Below are 23,818 nucleotides of genomic sequence, written 5' to 3' on the forward strand. Positions count from 1 at the left end.
CTTTGCTGCAAGGTCGTCTCATCAGAGGTGTCAGGAGGAGATGTCACAGGTGTGTATAGCAGTATGCTGGTAAAAACAACAACATGAGTATCACTGTTCAGTAAGCAGAAGCAGGACCACAGATTTGGGCAGACATGAAGTCGTACTTGAACAATGGCTGTGAAGAGGCACTTGCAGGTCACATTTGGTACCACAGACAGTCAGTAAGTGCTTACTGAGTGTTTATTCAGTTGCTTTCATGTAAGTAAGAAGAATCGGAACCACAATCAGAAATGCCAGGAGCACACGCTAGCAGTGACATATATTTGTGGAAAATGTATAAAATGTATCTAAATTTCATAAAATTTATGTAGCCTGAACTACACCCACTGATTGCAATTCTGTAAAGATCAATTACATCTTGCATGATATACTTTTATCAATTTAATGTTTTCCATTCAATTTTTTATTACAGTGTTTTTTCCTTAACCTTTGCCCCAAGGAGGGAGTCATATAAACCTTTTTTCTCATATACCTTCATTAAGATTATCATTGCTACCAAGCAGGATGGGGCCAATGAAGTAAGGAAAAAAATGCTCAGAATTCAGATCCCAGGTTGGGTTGGCAGATAGAAAAAAAAAAAAAACGTTATGAACTGAGCAAATTTGTTACCAGCATCATTAAAAGAATAAATATACTGTCACGTAATGTCAGTGATTCAGAATGAAGTGTTATAAATGCCAATTCTTATAAACTGTGGTGGCAGAGGTTAGAAAAATAGATTATTTTTCCAGGGACTGTATAAGGTGATTCAATACATTCCCCTAATTCCAAAAACTGTATCTAAAAATAATACATCTTTGCCATATTCACAAAGCACCTCTTATAACCATCATACATTATACTTATACAGTGAACTAGTTATCAATGATAGCTGGCATAAAATTTTTCTCCATATTTACAGTCAGTTCTGAAATGCTCTGTTTCTAAATACCAAGGACAATGAAGTAAAGAATCTTAGCTCATACATGCTTTATTAGCATCATTTCTACTGACAACAGACATACGGGAACAAACAAAAATCACTTATCCCAGTAACATTCTTGTGCATCTCAAATAAACTCAATATAAAGTTAACCCTGAAACCTCTGTAGTTAAAGGAAGAATTGTATCAATGCTGTGTAACATAAACTAAGCAAATTAAAAAAGAGCAACCAGAACCACATAAATCAGGATAAATAAAAAACAAAATCAATTTATCAGACTACCTGACATACACCTCCTCTGTAAGTAGTGGTGTGTTCTGCCACGTGAGAACTGGGCTTGGTTCTAGCACTCAGCAAGGAAGTACGGCAGAATATACACAGCAAGAGACGATCTTGCAGTTTCTAAGAGGAAGTACTTTAAGTACACTGATACACTAGCATGCAAAACTTTTACCTAGAAACCCAGCATTACAGCCAAGAAAATCCAAGAGGATCTAAGGCTTTGACCCTGGGGACAAGAGAAGCTCTTGGGGGAGTAGGTGCATGTAGAAGAACATGGAAGATTAGGGACCAGGAGGCTCTACTGAAAGATCCTTTTTGAAATCAGAGGAGGCTGGCATTCATTCATTTTTCCTTTTTATTTCTTCCTAAGAAGAGTCTCAATGCAGCGTGTGTATTTAAAATCAGCAAATTGAATTGGGACTGTTGCATAGATATCCCTATAGGCCTGTAATATCATTAACCACAGACCATCAGCCGATCACGGCAGCCAGAAACAAACAGTGGGCCTGATCTGCCTTCTGCTACAGTGGTGTAAATAGGGTATCTCTGTTTTTAAAAGAATGGAATTTATCCAGACTTTTAACAGTGCAACTGAGGGCAGATTTGGCCCAGCTTGTTCAGTGGCCACCAGGGCCCACAATACACATGCAACGATGCACAGATGTGCAGCGAAGTTTGAAAAACATGCTCTGTCTTTTTTCAAAGTGTGTACAATGAATATTAAACAACCCCCTGAAGTTCACGTTGCCACTCGCCTAGAATCAGCACTGCAATCCCTATTATATGCTGCACTATGTGGAATGCTAATGACTATTTAAACTAATTCAGAGCGGATGTGTAAAGAGTCAGGGCAGTGACAGGGATATGGCATATAATAAGTGCAAGATTATTCTGTAGCTTTACATATTGCTTTTCTTTCTTCTTTAATTCAAGGAGACCAGACATTTTCTTCAAATTGGACTATTTCTGATAGCCTTGGAGGACAGAAAATGAGATTTCCACATCCAAATGTTTAAGATACCCACAGGCCAATTTTGATTTAGGAAAAAGGAAATGCTGCCAAGTACCAGCATACCATGTCAAAGGCTGGAGTGATCAATTGAATCATAAAGGAAATGGATAGGAAGCTTCATTAAATGTGAGGTATATGGAAATTCCCTGTAAGCCACGATGCTATGTAACCTCATACTTCCGTTCTAAATATATTTGCGTTAGATTCCAAAGTATTACAGCAGTAAAGTATCAGAAAGCTTAAACGCATATGTTTAGCTAGGAGACAGCAAGCAGGTGATGTGACAGCCAATTATTTACATAACTAGAAAGACTGCATACACAATGACATACAACCCTCATTAGCATATCTCACTTTTTCCTTCCATTTTCTGAAAAATACTACGGCTAATGCATCAGCCAGCACTAGAGTCAGAGGACTTCGCTTTCTGGAATTCACTACAACTTCTACTTATTAACTAAAAAATGGGTTAGTGCCTTTTTAAATTCTTTTTTTGGCAGGGTTGCTTGTGGCTTGAAAGAACCAGCATTCAGATAGTATTCATCTTAGGCTACGGTAAACTACAGCTAATAGGATCTACTCTGTTCTGGTTTTGTGCCTCTATGCTCTCAAGAGGGTGTCTTCCCCAAATCATCACTTCAGTAACTCTCAATCTAAATTTAACTCATTATTAGACCAATTCTGAGGAATGACTCCTTGAAGAGGCAGTCACAACCTATATTTCATTTTTGTTGCAGGGGGAACTTGCACAAAACTGAAGTGAACTGGGGATTCTCTGACAAATATACTGGCAAAAAACCACGAGCACCTGAACTACAATTAATTAAGCATGTAGACAACAACTGAGCATCCAGATGAACCTACTTGGGTTCAGAGTAATTTCTGCTCTGTCTGAAGGAGAAGCTAGGACCTCTAAGAAGCCATAATACTTTCAAAGATGAACTCAAGTCGTTAAACTTGGGGACAGACCTAGACTTTAGATACTCTAAAATACCTTGATACTGTGGTATTGGATACGACTCTGTGTTTTAATTTGAGATACATGATATATAACACACTGTATTTCTAGAGAAGAAGTTCTTGGCTAGAAATGTGTTTACTACTCCACATCTCTATATTACATCCTCCACTTGGCTGATCAGACCTGTTCCTTACTTTCTTCTTCACCCTTCCACGCTCAAAGCAGCACAGTGGCAGGGAAACTGGCTGCAGTATGAACTGTGCTTTTCCCAGGGCAGAGATAGCAAAGCTGTGGCTGCTCTGGCTTTGCAAAATATTCATAAGGTGGAAAGGATGGAGACAGGCTGTTCACTGTCTCGCTGAATGCTTGCGCAAAGGTTAGAAACAATGTAATACACACACACAAAAAAAGCAAGCTCATTTAAATCCTTAAAAGGAACATCAAGTTGTTATCTAGCTGTCCTTGATGTTCTTTGTGCAGTTTATAGCATCCTTTTCCCTAATTAGAACAGTGGGGAGTTTTGTTTATTTTTGAGTAGATGCATAACCTACTTCTTTACTCCCCTGTATAAATCATTTTAAGCTCAGAGAGCTTATTTTAAAGATTCGTTTTTTCAAGCTGCAATTCTGGGTGCAAATCGTGAGCATAGAAAATATCCTAGGAAAGGCTTGTGTTTCTTGCACACAACTCCTACCAAACACATTCCAGCAGGATTTGGTCTTACCAGCATTTTAGCATACCAAAATATGCAGCCAAAGAGCAAGATAAAGATCAGGGAAAAAGAAAATAAAATGAATCATGAAAGCCTAATGATTGGCAAGGAGAAAAGAAAATTAAGAATAAAGAAACAGAAGAGCCAGCCTTTTGCTGAAGGCATATCTTTAAAATAAGTGTACATAATGCTAGCCACAGTCAGCCTGATTAATGTCACAACATCTGAGCAATGCTGGGCTATGCTTTCGTGACACCAAGTGGTTAATCTGTAAAGGTGCATTCTGCTGATCTCTTGAACATGCTCCTCCGCATTCAAAAGACTGTTAAAAGGAAGTTGTACTCAAAGGTGCTTATAAAGACAATCCTCCTCAGCCTGCCCCTGGTTGGGTTACAAGTCCTAAAATGGTCTTTCATAAGAATGCCACATAATGTCAATTAAACTCTTTTATTTTTTTTCATGCTAGCCCCTTTACCTTTCAAATGAATTTTCATTTATTCGTATTTAAAATAGTATTCAATTCAGAAGTCAGATTAAGTATTTTAAAAGATCCCATCTAGGAGAAACCATACCCACATTCAGTGGAGACCAATAAACACCTACAAAATATATTTTAAAAGGAACTCACAAACAACGAAGGAGCTCCAACAGGAGTTAAAACTAAGCCTGCCATGGAACAGACTTGACCCCCTCTCCTACTGCTATTACAGAAGCAAGTCAGAAAACAAAACATACCAGCCAAGAAGAACAGAAAAACAAATGCACTAGCATGATTGTCATTTTGTTGAGACCAATTGTTTCTCAAAGTTAATGATTATTGGGATCCAGATGTCTTCAGACTCTCTCAACAGTAAAAAATCTGCTCCTATTGACTAACAGATCAGCATTCAGGAAAAAAATTCCATTTTCCTTTTAAATTTCTATGCCTAATTAACAATTAAAATGAGTACAATTATGTTTATTTCTTCTTCCTGTAAGGCAGTCATCACCACAATTCCTACACATTTTCAAGTCTTTAGGACATTCAACGAATGCTTCACATTAGACCCTGCTCTCTGTGTGTCCCTGTGGACATTTAAGCCAAGTATGTCCAAATTCTCATTTCTTTGCTGATTTCTTTGATTCCTGACCTTTTTATTAATATAGTTCTGTCTGCAGTGACACAGAAAAAAAAAAAATCCTAGCAGGTAAGCATTGCAAATTGCTGTTTAAATTCATTTTTATTTAATCCATTAGCTCCGTCCGCAGTCAGGTGACCTCCTCCAGGAACCTTCCTCATTTGTCCAGAGCTTTCTAACTACATGGCTCCTGAGAGCATAGCTTTTGCATCAAGCTGCAAATAAAGAAAAACAGATTAAGGGCCCTTGAATGGATACTAGAAGTCAAATAAGAGACTGTGGAGGATCCTGGGAACTATAGCAACGTGCTGGTAGTGTATTTTTTATACAAAGAAAATTAACTGCAGCATTTATACCAGGTAAAGTTGGTGCCTGGCACAAGCTTCAGATATAAATCATTACAGCAGTCTTTGCTGAGGTGATCATCACAGGGATGGATTGTTGTCAGTAGTTTCTTGTGATAAAGAATAACAATTTTTGCCTAGCAAGGTAGACATAAAAGAAAGCATCTCCTCAGTCTTCATACTAACTCAGAGCTTTACAAGACTCATCTTTGGTAATTGAAGGCAGGCACCTTCAAAGACAGTCAGTGTGTGACAAATCTTTAACACATTTAATTTCTGAATAGCCTCACTTTCAATTCCATTTGCTTTAATTTTTGCTCCTCTGTTTTCAACTGTTATGTACAGTGGACACTGACAACCTTGAGGAGGAGCCATTTTCCAAAGAGACTTTACTACTAACAAACAAGAAGTACAGTTGATTTCTATTTCAGTTTTAAGTATTTCATAGGTATCAAGTAACAACACACAACAACAGGATAAACAAGCCAAAAGGCAGCAAAACAGAATTTGCTATTTAGGTAGACCCTGAACTACCTTGAGACACTTTGGGAGCTCACTCAGCAAGAGTTTGTCTTGCAGGGGCATGGCATGCTATGCCAAGAGACTGCACCCAGCTGTTATTAGGCACAAACATCAGGTTTTCTGTAGCCAGGAGCTGAAAGGGTGCCCTGCCGGGAGGAATCCATGAGCTGCCCTGTGCAGTCACAGCTGCTTCCAGCTGGCTCTGAAACCAATGTGCACCCCGTATCACACACCAAAACTTCAACCCACCATATGGTTCCTCTGTTCAGACATGTTTAAGACACAGTGGCAGCTGCTGGGAGAGGAGAAACAGAGGAGAAACATGGACGGGGATATCGTTGAGGGCACAGATGGAGATGTGCTAGTCAGAGATGCTCCATGCCAGAGGAGGTGCACCTCTGAAGGGACTGCAGCCCATAGCGGAACCTGTGCCACAGTGGGGATGCTGTGAAGGGACTGTGGCCAATGGGTGACACACACTAGGGTAGGGACACCCCTGAGGGGCTACAGCTCATGGATGATTGCCCCCAGGACAGGGACAGTCCAAAAGGGACTGTGACCTGTGCATAACCACACCGGAGCAGAGGAAAACAAGTAAGAAGAAAAGACTGGCAGAAAGAAAACATAATGTGTTCATCCCCATCCCCAGTTCCCCAAATCATGGCTGTTTTGCTTGTGACACCACCTCAGCTGGTCCCCAGTGGAATCCCACTGGCTCAGGATGCTCTTACAAGGTTCAGTGAAGGAAGAGACTCATGGACCCTGCAGCTGAGACATATTCATGTGAGGGGTACATGAGAGGTGGATCTCCCACCAGCTTTTCCTACATACCCAGACATAATGGATTTGTCTCATTCCTGGCATTAGAGTTTCACGAATTCTTGTTTCCTCTAAGTGCTGCTGTATGCACTAACCCTCTGAAAGAGTATTAAATCTGAAAGACTGTTAAGTGTAAGTGATATAAAATGTATGCTGTATTGTTTCTTCTTTTTAAGGTAACAAATAACTGCCAAATAGCACCTGTTTCTAGGTAGATAGCAGGCATTAACACTAGTGACTCTATAGGTAGCATCATTACCCCTGAGGTGGTATTACATAATATGCCAGCATGGTGTCAGGCTGAATTGTTGGAAGCACTGCCTTTAAGATGCAGTATTAAACCTATATCTGAAGTAGTCACAGTCCTCAGGGATCTCCAATGCACTGTGAACAAGGTTATCCCTGGAGTTCTGACTTAATCACGTTTTCGCAGTTGCATTCTGTCAACCTAAATTTCCACTGCATTTTGGATGTTTATGTTTACATACTGTACGCTCCTTTGCCTCTTGTCTTAAACTGCTGAGCAGTATTTGTGCATACTTCTAGAAGCCCACATCAACAAGTGCTTCGAGAGGAAAACACAAGGTCATGCTGCAGCTTCAATGGGAAAAGTGCTTTTATTTCACTCAGACTTAAGAAGAGTGGTACAACCACATTCCCCCCTTCAAGTCCAGGCCATGCCCTGTTAATTTGAAGGGGGAGAGACTAAACATTTGTACTGTGTTAGCGTGGCAAAGTTTTGGTAGTGGGGGGCCTACAGGGGTGGCTTCTGTGAGAAGCTGCTAGAAGCTTCCCCAGTGTCCAATAGAGCCAATGCCAGCCGGCTCCAAGATGGACCCTTCTCTGGCCAACACTGAGCCAACCAGGAATGGTGGTAGTGCCTCTGTGATAACGTATTTAGGAACGGGAAAAAAACAAAAACCCTGTGCAATTGCAGCCAGAGAGAGGAGAGAGGAGTGAAAATATGTGAGAGGAACAACTCTGCAGACACCAACGTCAGTGAAGAAGGAGGGGGAGGAGGTGCTCCAGGCACTGGAGCAGAAATTCCCCTGCAGCCCCATGGTGAAGACCACGGTGAGGCCGGCTGTCTCCTTCCAGCCCATGGAGGTTAACAGCAAGAGACTTCAGAAATTTTTATCACCTGAAATTTCCATAAAAAGCTAGAATAGTACCACACTAAACGACTTCTCACAGTTTGTACACAATATGAGGCATAGATATTCTGAACAACTTCATGCTTTTACATGCCTTTTCCTGCAGAATTATCCCTTATTCTGATTTAGTATCATTATATGAAAGTTATTTCAGATAAGCAGAGTTCAAATAAGCACATCCACAAGTGGAGTTACTCAGCAATAGCTACAAAAATGAAATTTACATCTACTTTAATCAGAATTAACTTTCAAGTGTGAACAAGCTCCTTATTACAAGGCTGAATTACAATGATCTAGTTAGAATATAGCTGCACAGATATACAAGGAAAAATAATTATGATTTTTAAAAATATCTTATTAAAGCTTTTATTCAAAAGTCACTGCCGTAAGGACATAGAGGCACAAGCCACAGAAGAAGCATTCCAAAGAAGCTACACACACACCCTGCCCATGTGAAAAACGGATTATGGAGAAAAAGAATAATTACACGTGCATCTCCCAAGTGGACCATACTTCCTGAAGAAGACATTTGTAGAGTAGAATAAATATGCCATAGTCTAAGCCAATCAAAAGCCATTTTATACATTTGTTTAAATAAATACATACATACATACATACATACATACATAATCCATACTTAGACTCATCTCCCTTAGCTATTAGCAGCCTACTAAGCGGTAGGAGGGAAGTAGGATGGGATCCACAAAGATTACCCAAACAATTCTGATTAATTTTTTTTCTGTCTTACAGTCTCTCCATTTAAGAGAAGCAACAGTGGTTTTAACTGCTCAGAAAGGGACACACAGATTAGCAAGAAGTGATTCCTGCTGGCATGGCAATTCCAGACACTGCACTGATCCCACTTGGACTGTCAGACAGATTTCTTCACTCCTCTGATATTTTCAAACAGCAACTACTGCTTCTTTAATGAACTTCCCTTTGTGGAATTAATGGTAGCAGCAGCATAGAAACAAATACGTTTTACAGATTGACTGTTACGATACCTGGCTAATTTATTTGTATGATCAAACCTATCTTGAAGTCACTAGGGTTCTATGTCAGGACCTCAGAAATCATAGCAGGGCCACAGCTTGAATGTTAAAGTGCCTAATGAGAATTTTTAAACAGTGGCTGTTGATCACTCTTTCTGGAGAGAGCACTAGAGCAAGTCAATTCAGTCTGAAAAAGTAATCTGAATCATGTAGTATGCAGAAATGGCAGAAGCTGCTTTTAACAAATTGCTGATGCATGAAAATCAGCATCAAGGAAACTAAGTGAAAATTGTTGCAAACATTTTATAGAGGAACAACGAGGAAAATGAAAAAAAATTAATAGAGTTTTGAGGAGAATATAAGGAGCCATTTTGCATTCCTTTACCATTCTTTTCCTTTTTTAATTTTTTTTTTGTGTGTGTGTACTTTACTCTTCAGCTCTTATGTGCAAAATCTTTGGTTGCAGACAGAAGGATGTTGCGCATGCTAACTTACGACGTGAAAGACGATGGTGTAATGGAACAATAGTACATAAATTGGAACTAATTTAAATGACCTTTCACCAATCTGCAAAGAAAGATAACACTTTTTTTATATTTACACGTTTCAGTTAGAGGAGTTGTGTTTTAGCCGATATGTTGTTACATTTTTATTTATGGTTGCTTGTAACTAAAGTATATTTAACGTATTTGTATTCCCCCCTTTTATTCTGTTCTTCACTTCTACAGCTAACTTTGTGCATAAACAAATGACTGCATTAGAAATATGTATGGATAAAGAGAACTGAAAATAGCAATTGAAAAATAAGGAAAGAATAAGTAACTTCATTAAGAAGTAAAAATCTTCTCAGGCAGATTGACATCTTTGTTGAAGCAAATAACAGAATTATCATGCAAACAGCAGGAATAAAAACAGCTTTCTTGTTTAAACACTGGAAGATACAGCAGGGGCCAGATTTTTGAGCCTTAAGCCAAGGATCAGCTCTCAAAGCACCAAGTGCAGGATTCACGCTGACATCCACACAAACTCCAGACCCAAAAGGCTTTCAGGGCTGGGCCCTCCGCCTCAGCTCTGGCATGAATTTTACTGGCTGTAGTGGAAGTTTTCATCATTAACAAGCCAAACACATTAGTTCCACTGGAGATGGTTTTAAAGGTCCTCTTAGGAAGGCCAGCTGGAAAGCTGTAATCTCTAAAGTTCCTGACAGAGGATTCACATGATGGCCACTAGACAGTTCACCTTTGGACTCCTTTTTCTTATTGAATAATTTCTTCAGGAAGGCATTACTAAATGAAACCTGTGGCTTACTTTGTCTGAGTTTGGCACATACATCATCTCAGTCAGACACACAATAATAAGAGATAATTAGGCTCACATTTTAGCCATTTTGAAAGGGAGGAGGGTGGACACGGGCCATGGATTTGTAGTCCTCAGGATACGAGCAGTCAGTCAAGCTCAAGTGCTTGCAAAAAAAATCAAATCTACATCTATACGGGAATTAGCCTGGGTTCCTAATTGATCCCTCCAGCAAAGCAGCACAAGAGATATGTCTGATGTTGAAGTGATGCTACTCCTAATTATATTCCAGGAAATAAATGAGATCTGTTTCAAGTGTGTGCTAAAATTAGCTCAACTTACTCACCTCCAGCAAATACATTATACCATCCACTGGCCTCAAGAAGGGAATTCCTAACTGTAGCTAAATGTCAACGTTGCCGTATGTAAAAGAGCCATTTGAACTGAATCCACTGCGAAGTACACACTCATCCCTCTATGAATACAGAAAACAGAAATAGCAGCTGGGAACTACAACCTTCCTACAGTATGCTTTTCCTGCATAGGCAAAAAACAGTAGAATACTGTGGGGGAAAAAAAGTTTTAGATTGTTCTGCTGGAAGTAAAAAAAGGAACAGTATCTAAAGATACTTTTCAAGAAAGTTTTTGTTTACCTTGTAAGAAACCAGTGCAAGAGCCTTAAATAATAAGGCTTAATTTGGCATGAACACTCCATGAGATCACCTCCACTTTTCTTGACGTTCTTCATCTCTTAATCCTCTGATCTAGTTTACACTATACTTTAAACACTAAAGATAATTAGCTTACTTTCTAAGAGTCTTATTGCTAACAAGATGTAAGATAAGTCTGTTTGGCCAGTTTGGATTGCAGCATATCTTTTTACTTGCTCTTTGAATGTGTCTCATCTATTTAAGTAGTGATTTCTTCAGATGAGAGACTTGTTCCTCTTAGTTCTTTGCAGGTACCTGCAAAACAGAAATAGATCAAATACAGAGATCTCTTACTAAATGCATTAAAGGCTCTCTTTACGCCTTGAGGCTATGTTAAACAAAGTGTGGGCATTTCACTTAATATTGTTACATTTTCTTGTGTAGTAAGGTTTGTAATTACTGCTCTCTCTGTAGGGTTTGTGTTACAAAACTAAACATGCCAAACATAACAGGAGAAAATTTTTCTGTCCATATGTCAGTATGATCACTGAACTATTAGAGTAGATTTTTAATTCCATTTACATTATTTGTGTTGTGAAAAAAGTTAACAGTATGCAACACATATTGACACTGCAACCAGACTTACAAAGCCCTTAGTCTTGTAAATAATCTTTAAAAGGATAATTTTTAAAAGGAGTGAAAACACAAAGTGCAAAACTTAAGGAAGTTTTGAAACTGTAATATCTCCTCCCTCAGCAAAAAAATAGAAAGTAAAACTAAAGAAAAACCACAGCAGGAGATAGAGAGCACACACCAGATAGAAAAAAATGGAGACGAAACCAGCATTTGCAACTTGACTTTCAAGGCTGGTTCAATCAAATGATTCCCCTTGCTGATCAGAAGAATCAGTCCCATGACCCTATGCCAAGAAGTCGAGTGTACCCCTGGTATATCATGACACTAAGGAAACAATGAAAGGCAGCCACAAAGAAAAAAAGCCTCTTACCTACAGGACAGTACACATTTTACTGCTTTTTAATTACAACAGTTTAAAACCAACTCATTTTTAGCTAGCGCTTTGTATGATGTTTTTACTCTGGTATTGTAAACACTAATTATTTTTAGCTGATAAGTAATAACCACATTATCTCTAGCTAAATAATAACTGTTAACCAAGAACAACAAATATACTTGTGCTAAATAAACAGCACATCTTGCAGTAAATTGATAATAACATGTTGCTTTACAAATACACATCACATACTCTACACAGTGTTTATACTACTGATATAGGCCACACCTCTCTTGTTAGATACTTTGTTCAGCTGTTGTAAATAAAGGAAATCAGGTTCCATAATTACAGCTGGTATTTGGTTTCACTAGTCAATATAGAACAAATAAATTATTCCACATCTGTGTGTAATTATTTTTCTTCCTCTTGAAATGGTAGGAATGTGAATTTCCTCTCCACAGCACAAAGTAACCCAACCCTTGGCTAATTAAATATCAGCTAAGTTTCTCTTTACAACTGTAAATTGCACTGCAGTGAAGAAAGTGACTTACATCTTGAATGTTACACGGTGATTAATAATGCCAATGTACTACCTGATTCTCCTTAAGACACTGAAAAATACATCACTCTGACAACTATGTTTTTTAAGTTATCAAGATCTTTATACTTGAGAGCTATAAAAAGGAGAAGGGAAAGAAGGGGAGGCTTCCCTAATCACAGCTCCCATTGAAGAATTTTATGGTTGTAGTAGACTGCACTCTTAGACAGTCAGTACTGTCCAGAATACCAGCATAGGAGTCTTTCTTTCCATCTAAGTTAGTGGAACTTATATCTGTATTTTTGTTAAGCATACATAAACAAAAGACTTTAAGCTTCAGCTTTCAAAAGTGACTGCTAATTTTGACTGGTTCCTCATTCAGAGGACACGTCAGTGTTCAATTGCCTTCGTCTCTGTTCTTTCTTTGTAAAACTGGGGGTGACAATGATTTATATTTGTATTCTAGCAACACTTAAGACTCTCCAGTAAAAATCAGAACCATGCTGTTTGAGGGGCTTTAGAGAATGCTTTGGCAAATATCCTTGGAAGAAAGTTGCTACTCCTCAATTGCATACTGCTGAAAACAGGTGTTACGGCTATGTTTCTTCAGCTACTTTAAGGAGGCCAAACAGCATAAAAGAGCAAGGCCTGCAGGCAGTCTTGATTGGCTTAGCAGGAACGTTTACCACCTCTCCCAGGCAGACTGGGCTCCTCAGAGATTTCATTTCAAATCAAGTGAGAGCAAACTCTCTGGACTGTAGGCACAAGATCAGCCATGCGCAGACTGAGCTGGAAAAGTGTCCTTTGAGTTCGTGACACTGCCCTGCCCAACTCCTTTCATCAGCAGGGTCATCCCTATCAGTGCTCCTGCTCAGAGGCTGTGGCAGCAGATCCCCTGTAGCGGCACGACTGCCTCTTCTGCAGGCTCTGATTTCCAGCTGCAATAGCAAGGGCCCTGGTCCAAGCTGTACTGATGACCAAGTGCTGAGCCGTTCCCCTGGGCCCTGCCCAACGCTACCCAGCCGTTTTACACACAGCAAGGTTCTGTGCCCAGCCTGCCCACTTCAGCCTCAAGAAAAGAGCAAAAGTGGTCAGTTCTCCCTGACCTTTGCTATGCTTTCTTTGCTATGTCCTGCACTGGTCAAGGCAGGCAGGCCATTCCCATCAATACTGCTGAGGGGCCGCAGGGCAGTGCTGCACAGCCCGCGTTTGCTTCCTGGGCTGCTGGCTGAAGAAATCTGGCAGCATAACATACAGGTAACTGTTAAGTGAACAAAGAAGCCTGAGAACAACAACAATGGGGAATTAATACTGCCCAAATTCTTATCTCGTTTCACAATTTTCAGAAATTCTTTACGATTTGAGGTCATTGTCTTTTAAATCAGAGTCATTGTGAGGGCATACTGGACTGCAAGGTTAGTCCTTCAAGCACACAGCCATAGGCAAATACACAAGAAGTGCTTTGCTAACATTCAAACACTGATTTGCTAGCTCAGCAAAGCATTATTATTATGACCCCACTTAACTGGGTAAAGCCACAAGCTGGATCCATATCATGAAATAAACTTTCATTACTGAAACAACAGGAGTATACTAGTGGCTGGGTAGTTTCACCTGTGTGTATGTGTTGGAAACTTGTGAAGAGCTATCAGCCAGGGATCACCTTCCCTCCTGTTGTTATTTATAATGCAGAGCTGCCTTGTCTTTGCTGTTGACATGGCACAAAGCACCTTGAGCGCCCTGAAGGTCTTTTTGGCAAGAGTTTTAGAACAGAGCTGGGAAGTACCTCAACCGGAGGGCCAACTATGTTGTATCATCCTATGTAAATATCTTATACAAAGCTAATTTAACTTTTCAGACATTGTGACGTTAGAGAGAATTTCTTTTGCCAAATATTGCAAGAGAAATGGTAGTAATGCACTCCCTTGTAGGGCAAGTCTGGAGCCGAGCAGCTGGGAGCGATAGTGGCTCCCAGGCTGAACGGGAGTCAATAAAACTGTGCTGTTGCAAAAAGCACAATCACAATGCCAGCATGTTTAAGTGGATGTGCAGACCCAAGATGTGAAGAAAACCTACCACTTAGCTAAAATACTGTGTCTAGTTTTAGGCACTGAAGTTCAGGAATGACAGAAACCATCTAGAAAGCCCAGAGGAAACTACAAAATCTGTATTCTAGAAATTCTAGAAAACATGACCTATGAGAAGAAAGAATTGTAAAAAAAAAAAAAAAAAAAAAAAAAGAATGGGATTATTTAGTCTAGGAAACAGAAGACGGAGGGCAACATAGCAATATTCTGTGTAGAGTTGAAAAGTCGACGCAGTAAGGGTATTAACCTGTTCTATGTGCTCACTCCAGGTAACATAAAAGCAATGGGCTTAACCCAAAGTACAGGCGATATAAGTTTGAATAACATTGACATTAGGAGAGTTTGCCAAGAGACGCTCTGGAACAAACATCACCAGAGCTTCACGAAGGAGAACAACTTCTGGAGATTCTCCCCAGGCCTATTGCCTCTGATACTTCTTTTTCTCTGCCCACTAAGAAAAGGAAAGTGCTTTCCTCCTCATAAGCTTTCAGCTAACAGAACAATCCTAGAGGCTAAGATACTCTTCAGCTGCCTAGTGTTTTTCTTCTTTTAAGATCTGTTCCGTTCACTCATCTCTGTGTGCACTCAACACACGAGCATTTGCGCTGCTCAGCATCCTCCGCCCTTCGCCCGCCGATGGCCCCGGGGAGTCCTGCTTTTACTTCAATAAGGAAACTGGGTCTGGTTTTTTCTGATGCAGCAGCTCGACCGTTCCTTGAAAACAGATTTTTCTAGATCGCTCGCAGTCCTCTGAAACGCTGTGGCACCCTGCAAAGCAAACCCTGACCTTGAGACGGTACAGTAACGTCACCGCTTCTGTTCGCACGCAGTTTCTGGAAGGCTCGGTTTGACTCCGTGATGTTCTCCAGGCACAAACTGCATTGCGCCTGCCACCGGCCCGCAGCGATTTTAGCGGCGGATTTCCCTCTCTTTTTACCCCGAGGCCCTGAACTCACCAGCTCCGCCTTCAGCGCGGCGCTGCCGACCCCGGGCCTCTCCCAGGGCCGGGAAGGAGCCCCGGGCCTCCCGGCCAGCCCCGGCATTTCCTCGCAGCCACGCAGCCCCCGGGCGCTCTCCTCTCCGGCTCCGCCTTTCTCCTCCTCCTCCTTCCCGGGCCAGGCGGAGGCGGCGGAGCCGGAGCCGGGGCCGGGGCCGCCATGGCCGGGCGGCCGGCGCCCCCCGTCACCCAGCAGGTCGGCAGAGCGCGGGGCTGCGGGCAGCGGCCGGAGCCGGGGGAGCTGCGGGAGGCCGCCCGCTGCCTGGTGGTGGACGCGGACGGGAGAAGCATCCCCTTCAAGGCCCTGTACGGGGAGCAAAAAGCCGTCGTGGTGTTCGTGCGGGTGAGGAGGGAGCGGCTGCCCGGGAGGGCCGGCGGGCCCCGAGCCCAGGCAGGGGGCCGGCCCCGAGCCCGGCAGGCTCCTTGCGGGGAGCCCCAGCGTGGCCGGGGAAGGGGCGGGGGAGGCGGAGCGGGGAGTTTACGCAAGCCGAGCTGGAGCAGAGAGGGAAGAAGATACAAAGCAGGTCAGTTCTGCTTCTGAGAACCCCCGTTCTTTGGCCAAATCGTACGGCATTTGCCGGAAAGGAAATACTTCTTCAACCGTGTGTTTAGGGAAACAAGTATTGTGTTCCCTGATTTCCCAGCTGGCAAGCCAGCTCTCACATTCCTAAAATATCCAGAGATAAAAATATTAGCAAGGCCCCGAGCCCAGTGTCCTTGTTCGGGCTTGGATTAAATCAGGATCCTAATCCAAAATTGGTGACTGCAAAGAACTTCAGCCTTCCCTGTTCCCAGTTCCTGATCACCTCCAAAATGCTTTGTGCCTGAAGTCAGAATCTGATGCTTCCTTGCTATGCAATTATGTCCGTTTCTGATATGTCCAACTGGCTGTGTTGCAGCATTTTTTATGTTACACCTGTAAGGAGTACGTAGAAGACCTGGCAAAAGTCCCCAAGGCGTTTTTACAAGTAAGTACTCTGCCCTTAATATGTATATGGGGTTGCTGTAGTCGAGATTTGTGATGTCCGGCTGCAGGCTTGTGTGAGGCTTAACCCTTCCAGGAATCAAAAAAAGGCTCAGAAGAAAGTGAGCACTTTCATTGTTTGCTACAATAGCCATAATGCCTAGGAGACACAGGAAAGGATTTATTGCACTACATGCTCTGTTTCAGCAGCATTATTTCCCCCTGCCCTATTAGCTCGGTGCTGGTTTTTCTGCTGTGTTCTGAACAGTTAGACATCCCCTGACAGGCATTTCTTTTGGTATCAGTAGTCGCCCGGGCAGATGTCTTCTCCTGACCACTTACTATTGCCCTTTTCATGATGCCAGTATGGCTGACTGATGGTTGTGCATGGAATAAGATCAGAAAATTGATTTGTATTAAAAATAGTCTCTTTTTCTATGGTTATTTGTAAGCTGCATCGGTTGTGTGACCTGTTCTCCAAGCAGCTGCACAAACAGGAGTGACATAGTGACAGAAAGGAGAAATGGAGTGGGCAGGGGTTGCTATGGACGGGTATTTGTTGGGTGGTAGGAGATACCAGGAAAGACAATGATCCCCTGCTAAACGTGGAAGGTCAATCTGTCTCTTCTAGGCTGCTGATTGAAATTGTCATATTTTATTCCCAACAGCAGCGTAGCCGATGACAGAGACTCAGCTCCTCACTGACAGCAAGCCTTAGATGGACTAGGAACTTGAGGATGAAAAGGGGCAATTTCTTTGCCAGCTCCCTATCTCAGGACAGATGTTTCTTAACTGCTCCATCAGTGTTACTCAGAATGCCATTCTCTTAATTTGGCTACTCAAATAAATGTATACAGAGAATCAAAACTGTCCATGCTTTTCTCAGTGTGAGTATTCTGTTGTTAGGAGGGCTTCTTTTCATAACAAGCAAAATGATTCTATATGGAATAGGCAAGTATTATGCCCTAATATTAAAACAACCTTACATTGGCATCTAAATGAACTTAAGTTTTGGCCTCTAATTTAGACTCAGGCCTAATGTTGCACCTGCAAAAGACAGCAGTACATGTGGATGCAAGTTATATCTATTGATGAGCGTCCGTGTATGTAAATCACAGACGTACGTGTATGCGCACCAACATTTGCATGCTGCTTCTTTAGATGCAGGTGCAACCAAGTGGAAATTTGAATTTCCAAAATCATAGCAGGTTGCAATCAATTGAAAAGATGACACTGCTAATGCTACAGAAAACTTAAAGTTTACACATCTGTAACTTAAAAGTTATCTTTAAAAATAATTTTTCACTTAATTGATGTAGCTGCTAACTGTGGGTGATAGACAAAGGTGCAGGCTCCAAACATGTAAGTGATGTTAATTTCAAATAATTTTAACCCAATGCACTGTGATCATTAACGCAGGACGCCAGATTCTGCTAATGCTTTGCAGTCATGCAGAAACACCGAGTTCCTCTTTACAGTTTCGATACCCATGCTCTGTTCTAGGAAGCAAATGTGAGGCTTATAGTTATTGGACAGTCATCTTATCATCACATCAAGGTAAATAAAGTAGTCATTAAGTACATTGTATCCTCTATTGTGTCTGCATTGAGGGATTTCGCTCTGAGTGAAAAGACGGTCATTTGCAACCACAGAAAAAGAGGACAGTGTTCTTTTTCATGAAGGAATTCTAATAGTAGTACATGAATAAAGCAAATAACTAAAACTTCCAGTTTAAAAACCACTAGGGCTTGCTAAGGAAACATCTTTTCTCGATTTCACTGGAAGTTTTGTTTCAGTAAAAGATTTGGGGCTAGAAATTTTTGGCCTTTAATTTAACATGACAAATCCACAGGTTTCCAAATCGGGGGGGGTGGCGGGATGGGGGTGGCGGGGTGTCAGTATTTTTTCCACTGTGAGTAGATCCTGACTAATTACTGTCTAAACCTTAAAAATATTACTTTTTTTGTATGCATATATTTTGCAGCCCTTTTGCAATTTAACTGGGTATACACACGAAATGTATGTAGATCCACAAAGGGAAATTTACAAAACGCTTGGCATGAAAAGAGGTGAAGGTAATAATGTATCAGGTAAGAATAATTTTCTCACCTTGTTTGGACTTACACAGACCAAAAGAACACCCTGATAAAATAGTGTGATCACAATGTAAATAGAAAGGGAGCTGCCCATCAGACCATCCCTTGTAGGCTATATTTTGTCAAAACACTTGTAATCAGGAAACTAAACTATTCATAGCAGCTGTTCGATTTTGTTGTTCTCCTTGTACACTTTTGTATTTCTAGATAACAACTATTTTGCTGTTTTGTTTAGTGCGGAGCCCTCATGTGAAATCAAACACACTCCTGGGAAGCATTAGGAGCATGTGGAGAGCAATGACTGGCCCAGCTTTTGACTTTCAAGGAGATCCCGCTCAGCAGGGAGGAGCTTTGATTTTAGGCCCAGGTGAGCTGCTTTGTTTTGTGGGAAAGTTACAGTCCTCTCCTTTAGCTGTTCACTTTAATGCTACCATCTCGGCTGCTGTCCCTGTGGATCCCAAGGAGACAGGCTTGTGCTGAATGGTGTGATTTTTGCCGGTTGAAGGAACCTGTGGCAGTGTTGTTGCATAGTCCCACCTCCCACAAAGGTGGCACAAAGCTGATCACACTCCTGCAGAAATCGATGGGAGTGCTGATGGAACAACAGCCTCGAAGTTTGGAGGGTTTTTTTTTTGACATCATGGTGTTCACCGAGATTCTGCTTTCACATTTGATTCTAGGCATTTAATGTGGTTTTAGCGGAGGAATAATGCATGAAGGGGGGGCTGCAACATGACGAAGTCATCTCATCAGATCATTAAGAAACATCATGCTACAGCAGATTTAATTCAGTTAGATGCCTTAATGTTCCTGGCGTCTATAACTTAATTAAAAAAAATATCTTTGTCATTGTTTAAAATACAGTATATTGTGCAATCTGTGGAGCTAGTACACATTTGTACAAGAACTAGTAGGAAATCAGAATGCTTCTTTGATTCACTTATGTGAATCAATAAAATCAATAAATTTGAATAAATAAATATTTTATTCAACTATTTACACATTATTCTCATTTCATTCCAGGCAACGAAGTTCATTTTTTGCACCTTGATAAAAACAGGCTGGATCATGTTCCCATTAACACGGTTTTGCAGCTGGCAGGAGTTAAAACAGTAAATTTCACAAACAAACCCCAGATTATTGACATATGACACTGACACAATATATAAATTTTTTTATTTGTGCTTTACAAGAACAATTATCCAGCGAATTCCCACCAGCATCAGTACTGTTGTGTCTTTATGGGACATCTGAAACCTTATCTAGAAAATCAGAGCAGAGAATAAGCTACCTGGCACTGAAGATGGACACGAAAGTGCTATTTCCATTGTGTACAAGGGAACAAAAACTAAAACGCAACTGAGGCTTATTGCAAAAAATCCTGTAGCTTATTATTTCCTCATCAAACAATCTTGCCAATATATTTTAAAAATCTTTGTTCAAGACACAGTAAACTAAAATATCTGGTTTTGCTCAGGACGAACTTGGGATTCTTGCCTTCAGCAGATCACACTGGCTTTCAATCCAATACTTCTCAGCGATGTTTTGAAGTTTCCAGCACTGTGTGACAGTCTTGTATTAAAATATACCTTGAAAAATCACAGTTTCAAACACTGGCACTTAAACTTATGCCTACTTTTGCATCTGGCATTGGCAGACATTATGAAGTACATTTTATAGTTTTAAATAAATATTTTAAATACCTCATCCATTGTCTGCAATTCTTTTGTGTCATACAAAAAGCTTCATCTCTAAGACCAGGGAGAGGTGTGTTGTAAACATATTTCTGATCAGATTGTCAGTTTTGGGGTAGGCCATAGTCAATTACTTGTTTTCCTATGAAGATTTGCAGCAGAATATTCTCCCTTGTACGTATGTACTTTCTCTCAGAGCAAGAGGTCTCTGAAAAAATGTCCTTAGTTATATCTGTCCTAGACAACTGAGCTAAGGAACACAACATTTTGATTTGCAGTTTTGTCAGATTTCATATCCTCCATTTTTCTAGAAATGTTTACGTTCAGAATCTATTGCTTTCATTAAAGTAGATGTGCCCTCTTTCATCCACAAGCCACTTCTTTTTAGCAATTTCAAAATAAGATTGCCCGAGATTTATGGAGGAGCATATCCTCCTCTGCAGTTTCTGGTCTTTGACCTTCACTGTAAAATACTACTATTCATACATATCTCACCTGCAAATTCTTTCCCCTTTTAAGCTTTAATACTAATGCAATTGTAAAACGGCATCCTGTGAAGAGGTTTGTCCCTGCATCCATTAAGGACACTGGCAGGCCCAGAGCAAGCTGCAGATTGCTCTACAGCATTAAAGAGTATGTGAAATTAAATGCAGTGTTCCTTGACGAAAAATAAAAGGCTTGCTTAAGAAACATAACGGTACTGAGCAATGTAATTCCATTAAAGGTATTATGCCTTAGCACCTTATTAATTACATACACATTTTGATACGGTATGCTTAGAAGAAGGATATTATTCATGTAAAAATACTGTTTTCAGTTCCGTGCTTTGACTAAACAGCACTTGGCCCAGGGCTAAAAGTAGCCATGTGCAGACTCTGAACCCGCATGATCTCAGGGCTGGCCAGAGGCTTCGTCGGCTCTTGGCACAGTGCACCGGGACGGGCAGCTGAGGCTCACAGGGAAGGAAAGCCCGCTTGTCATGAACCGCTGCCCCTACATTCACAAATAAGGAGCTGCCCCCTCCCTCCAGGGCTCCCCCAGCTCACCGGTATTTTTGAGCATGGCGGAAACTCTGGAATGAAGCTGCCTCTATGTTACACAGCAGAAACCAAGCTAGAAGACTGGTCTTAGTTTGTAAAACAAAGACAAGAAATGCAGAAACCTTAAATTATTTTCACAGAGGAAGAACGACAAATATTATTTGTAGTGCTTCCACGCTGCTTCATTCACCTGATCATCACCGCCAAGGACACTGACTCTAGTTCCACTGTTGTTTTGCAGTCATCTCACTTTCATGTTCTCGGTGTTTCTGATTTCAAAAGAAGTATTTGGCTAGCTGTTTTTCTGCGTGTTTTGCTTTCAGTAGAATTAAAATAATATTCAATAGGAATAGTTCTATTGCCACGAATACATTAAGTAAAACTAACTGTGGCTAAAAGAACTGCGGACTTTTAAAAGGGCGTGGAATGAATTAACCTGCAGTTTGACAGCTGCGTAGGTTGAAGTCATCCACCCTCACCATTTCCATACTGACAGGAACCACACCACGGCCTCTGTGTTATCCCAGCAAAATCACCTCTTCAAAAAGATTCACAACGTGCAGACAAACAAAAAGAGGGAGGAAGAGAGAGAGGAGGATTCAGCAGAAGAGCAATCCCAATTAGGGCATCGGCCCTGCATTTTGCATCGGGCCGCAGCCTCGCCGAGTTCGCTGATGCCCCGCGAGACAGCGGTTCCCACGCGCATCGTGAATGGCAACAACGATGGCCACATTCACCCACGGGAGAAACGGTTTGCCAAGCGTCAGCAGAATTTTAGGCCTCTGGTGTTATTTAGAAAAAGCATTTTAAACAAGTTACGCAGTGAAAGGTGGAAACCGGTGGGAGATAAAACACTGACCTCACACGCAGCAGATGGCAGAATACTTCAGCAAGGGCTTTTGTCACGGCCAATCAGAGAGAGGTGGGGAGGGAGCGGTTTTCAGAAGTTGTTTTAACTGCGGGCTTGACTTATTTCAACACCTACTTAAAATAACGGCGCGTTTTAAAGCGTCGCTGTGTCTGAGCAGCAGACTCAAACCCCGCTATTTTAACGTTCCAGATAAACGCATTTAACGTTCCGACCAGCAGGAGACGGCGCGTGAGGCCCGCTGAAACCGGGCCGGTGCGCGCCGTCACGTCCCCTCGGGACCCTCTGTTGGTTCGTGGCGCGAGGGGCACCTGCAAGACCGCGGCGCCCCGGGAAACCCAGCCGCCAACTCGCACCTCCGAGGGCGCCGGCTTTGCGCCAGCGCGCGCGCCGCCGGCCGCGCGGGGGCGGGGGGGGGGGGGGCGCGGGCCGGCCCCGCAGCCGGGCCCCTCGCGCCCCTGGGAGCCGCCTTTCGGTCACGCTGCCAGCGCTCCCGCCCCGCTCTCCGGGCGAAGTCCGGCGCCACGTCAGCAGCCCGCAGGGCGGCGGGCGAGGCAAAGGCAGAGGCCGGGGCGCAGTGCCCAGGGCCCCGCCGGCCGCCAGCGGCGCCGAAGCGGCGGCGATAGGCGGGCCGCGCCCCGCCGCGCTCCCCCGGCCCACCTGTTACAGCCGCCACTATGACATCACCGACCCCACCGCTCCGCGCTGGTGACGCCACACCGCGCTGACCCAATCAGAGGCGGTGGGGGTGCCGGGAGGTGGCCGGGAGCTGCCGCCGGCTCGGGGCGGGGGGGGCCGTAGGTGCATGGGGCGGTGGGAGGGGGCGGTGTCCGGGGAGACGCGTCAGCCGCCGCCGCCGCCGTCGTCGTCGCGGGGTCCCTCCCCTCCGGCGGCCCGAGCCCCGCGGGGAGCGGCGCGGCGGGGATGAGGCGGGCCGCCTCGCACCCACCGTAGCGGCGCGGCCGCCTCCGCCATGAAGCGGAAGAGCTGGGCCGAGGCCCGGCGCCGCGCAGCCCCGGCGCCGCCGGCTCTGAAGAGAACTCGGGGCGCGGCGTCGCGGGCGGCGGGGGGCGAGGCGGAGCGGCGGCAGCAGCAGCCCCCCGCCGGGCTGGAGACCTGCCTGAGGATCGCCGGTGAGGGGGGCGTGCCGGGGGGGCGGGGGCGGGCGGGGGGGCGGCGCGGCGGGAGAGTTGAGGCGCAAGTCGGGGCCGGGCTGCGGGGGGGGGTGTCTGTCCCGTCCCGTCCCGTCCCGTCCCGCCCCGCCCCCCCGGCGGTGGGCGCCGCGGCGGCCCCCGGGTGGGAGGCGCGGCCGCGGCGGAGAAAAAACTTCCTCTCCGCGTTGGGTCGCCGCTGTCCCCGCCGGGACCCCGGGGCGCTCGGCCGGCGGCGGCGGCGGCCGCCGCTGCCATCTGTGCCGTGGGTCGGTTCTGGCGTCTGGCTGGCGCTTCAGGCTGCGAAGCGTTCTTGAGAAAGGCATCGCTAGTCCAGCCGTCCTTCCAGAAGAACGGATACCGTGGTTTTTTAATAACTCTGGCTGTACTGAGCAATTGGCTTGTGCTGTCTTCTGCTTGTACGAGAGTGAAGGGAAGACATACCTGAACCTGTAAAACGTGTTTCTGCGGGGGAAAAAAAAAGTAGTGTATTTCTCTCCGTATTGGGGATAGATCTCTTTTTGCTAGTGGTGTGCTCGCTGGC

General features: G+C 43.3%; 2 protein-coding genes and 1 long non-coding RNA gene across 18 annotated transcripts in view; 2 read left to right on the forward strand and 1 right to left on the reverse strand.

Annotated features, from left to right (window-relative positions):
* The window catches only part of LOC148050552 (uncharacterized), a 41,362-nt gene extending 25,804 nt beyond the window's left edge, over window positions 1–15,558 (reverse strand). The window contains exons 1-3 of one of the 2 annotated variants that reach the window (XR_015701074.1): window positions 15,421–15,558; window positions 10,831–11,142; window positions 5,140–5,265 (exon numbers count right to left, since the gene is read on the reverse strand). This is a non-coding gene — a long non-coding RNA (uncharacterized LOC148050552). Of the gene's footprint in view, window positions 1–5,139; window positions 5,266–10,830; window positions 11,143–15,420 lie in introns of those variants that run through there. The other variant, XR_015701073.1, reaches the window with a different exon arrangement.
* PRXL2C (peroxiredoxin like 2C) lies at window positions 15,473–20,228 on the forward strand. Its single transcript, XM_087742410.1, has 6 exons — window positions 15,473–15,804; window positions 16,361–16,429; window positions 17,929–17,982; window positions 18,410–18,515; window positions 18,757–18,888; window positions 19,545–20,228. Exons 1-6 carry the CDS (start codon window positions 15,622–15,624, stop codon window positions 19,670–19,672), a joined length of 672 nt encoding a protein of 223 aa, XP_087598536.1. The 5' UTR covers window positions 15,473–15,621; the 3' UTR covers window positions 19,673–20,228.
* Window positions 20,229–22,585: 2,357 nt separating this feature from the next.
* The window catches only part of CDC14B (cell division cycle 14B), a 48,776-nt gene continuing 47,543 nt past the window's right edge, over window positions 22,586–23,818 (forward strand). For 6 of the 15 annotated variants that reach the window (XM_087741292.1, XM_087741297.1, XM_087741298.1 and 3 more), the window contains exon 1: window positions 22,592–23,256. In XM_087741292.1, coding sequence (XP_087597418.1) covers window positions 23,097–23,256 — 160 coding nt within the window. In that variant the 5' untranslated portion in view covers window positions 22,592–23,096. Of the gene's footprint in view, window positions 23,257–23,349; window positions 23,758–23,818 lie in introns of those variants that run through there. The other 9 variants (XM_087741286.1, XM_087741287.1, XR_015700912.1 and 6 more) reach the window with 7 other exon arrangements.

The sequence above is a fragment of the Nipponia nippon genome, unplaced genomic scaffold, assembly GCF_047370975.1.
Source record: "Nipponia nippon isolate SJK-2023a ecotype South Korea unplaced genomic scaffold, ASM4737097v1 scaffold_8, whole genome shotgun sequence".
NCBI lineage: Eukaryota > Metazoa > Chordata > Aves > Pelecaniformes > Threskiornithidae > Nipponia > Nipponia nippon.

Excerpts from the sequence above, each read along its gene's own strand:
- PRXL2C (XM_087742410.1), top strand. The coding sequence starts at position 15,622 with ATGGCCGGGCGGCCGGCGCCCCCCGTCACCCAGCAGGTCGGCAGAGCG. Across the intron at positions 15,805-16,360 it reads CCGTCGTGGTGTTCGTGCGG|CATTTTTTATGTTACACCTG; the intron begins GTGAGGAGGGAG and ends GCTGTGTTGCAG. Across the intron at positions 16,430-17,928 it reads TCCCCAAGGCGTTTTTACAA|GAAGCAAATGTGAGGCTTAT; the intron begins GTAAGTACTCTG and ends GCTCTGTTCTAG.